The sequence below is a fragment of the Octopus bimaculoides genome, chromosome 14, assembly GCF_001194135.2.
Source record: "Octopus bimaculoides isolate UCB-OBI-ISO-001 chromosome 14, ASM119413v2, whole genome shotgun sequence".
NCBI lineage: Eukaryota > Metazoa > Mollusca > Cephalopoda > Octopoda > Octopodidae > Octopus > Octopus bimaculoides.
Genome location: NC_068994.1, coordinates 11979735 through 11980370, shown reverse-complemented (window position 1 = coordinate 11980370; position 636 = coordinate 11979735). Strand labels below are relative to the sequence as shown.

Sequence of the window (636 nt, the reverse complement as noted above, 5' to 3'; positions counted from 1 at the left end):
TGTATATATATATATATATATGTATATATGTATAAGTAAATATTCAAATGAATATTCATAAAGATCTTAGTCTTAGTGACAAATCTAAATAACTGATAATAGCAGTAAGCGACACACACACACACATGCTTTGTTTGAATTAGTAAGGGTCTTATTTTCTGTTAATATTTAAAAAAACATTTTATATTTACTTTCTTCCAATACTTTGTGGATTTTTCCAATTTAGGAAAAAATCTGAGAGAAATCAACGCGAAAAGAATTGTGTGTTAACGGATGAGAGTCATTCCCCTGAACCTACTGAATCACAAGAATTCCAACCAGCTAAGGACGGAAGTGCCAAAGCATCTGCTGGTACTACTCAGAGTACTGAACAGCAAGAATTCCAGTCTTCTGATGACAGGAGGTGAGGCTATATGTCAGCTTTTGTAATTAAGTCAATACCTAGAAACTTCCACATAGAGCTAGAATTGTTTCTTAGAAGGGAGTGAGAAGGTGTATCACATTCAATGTTCTATATGTCAGCTTTTGTAATTAAGTCACTACCTAGAAACTTCCACATAGAGCTAGAATTGTTTCTTAGAAGGGAGTGAGAAGGTGTATCACATTCAATGTTCTATATGTCAGCTTTTGTAATTA

At 33.2% G+C, this 636-nt stretch overlaps 1 protein-coding gene across 1 annotated transcript in view; it reads left to right on the top strand.

Moving 5' to 3' along the window:
• Positions 1-636, top strand: part of LOC106874968 (mucin-5AC) — a 66836-nt gene that overhangs the window by 65188 nt on the left and 1012 nt on the right. Inside the window, exon 17 of the mRNA XM_052973018.1 lies at positions 227-403. Within this exon, the coding sequence (XP_052828978.1) occupies positions 227-403 (177 nt within the window). The remainder of the gene's footprint in view (positions 1-226; positions 404-636) is intronic.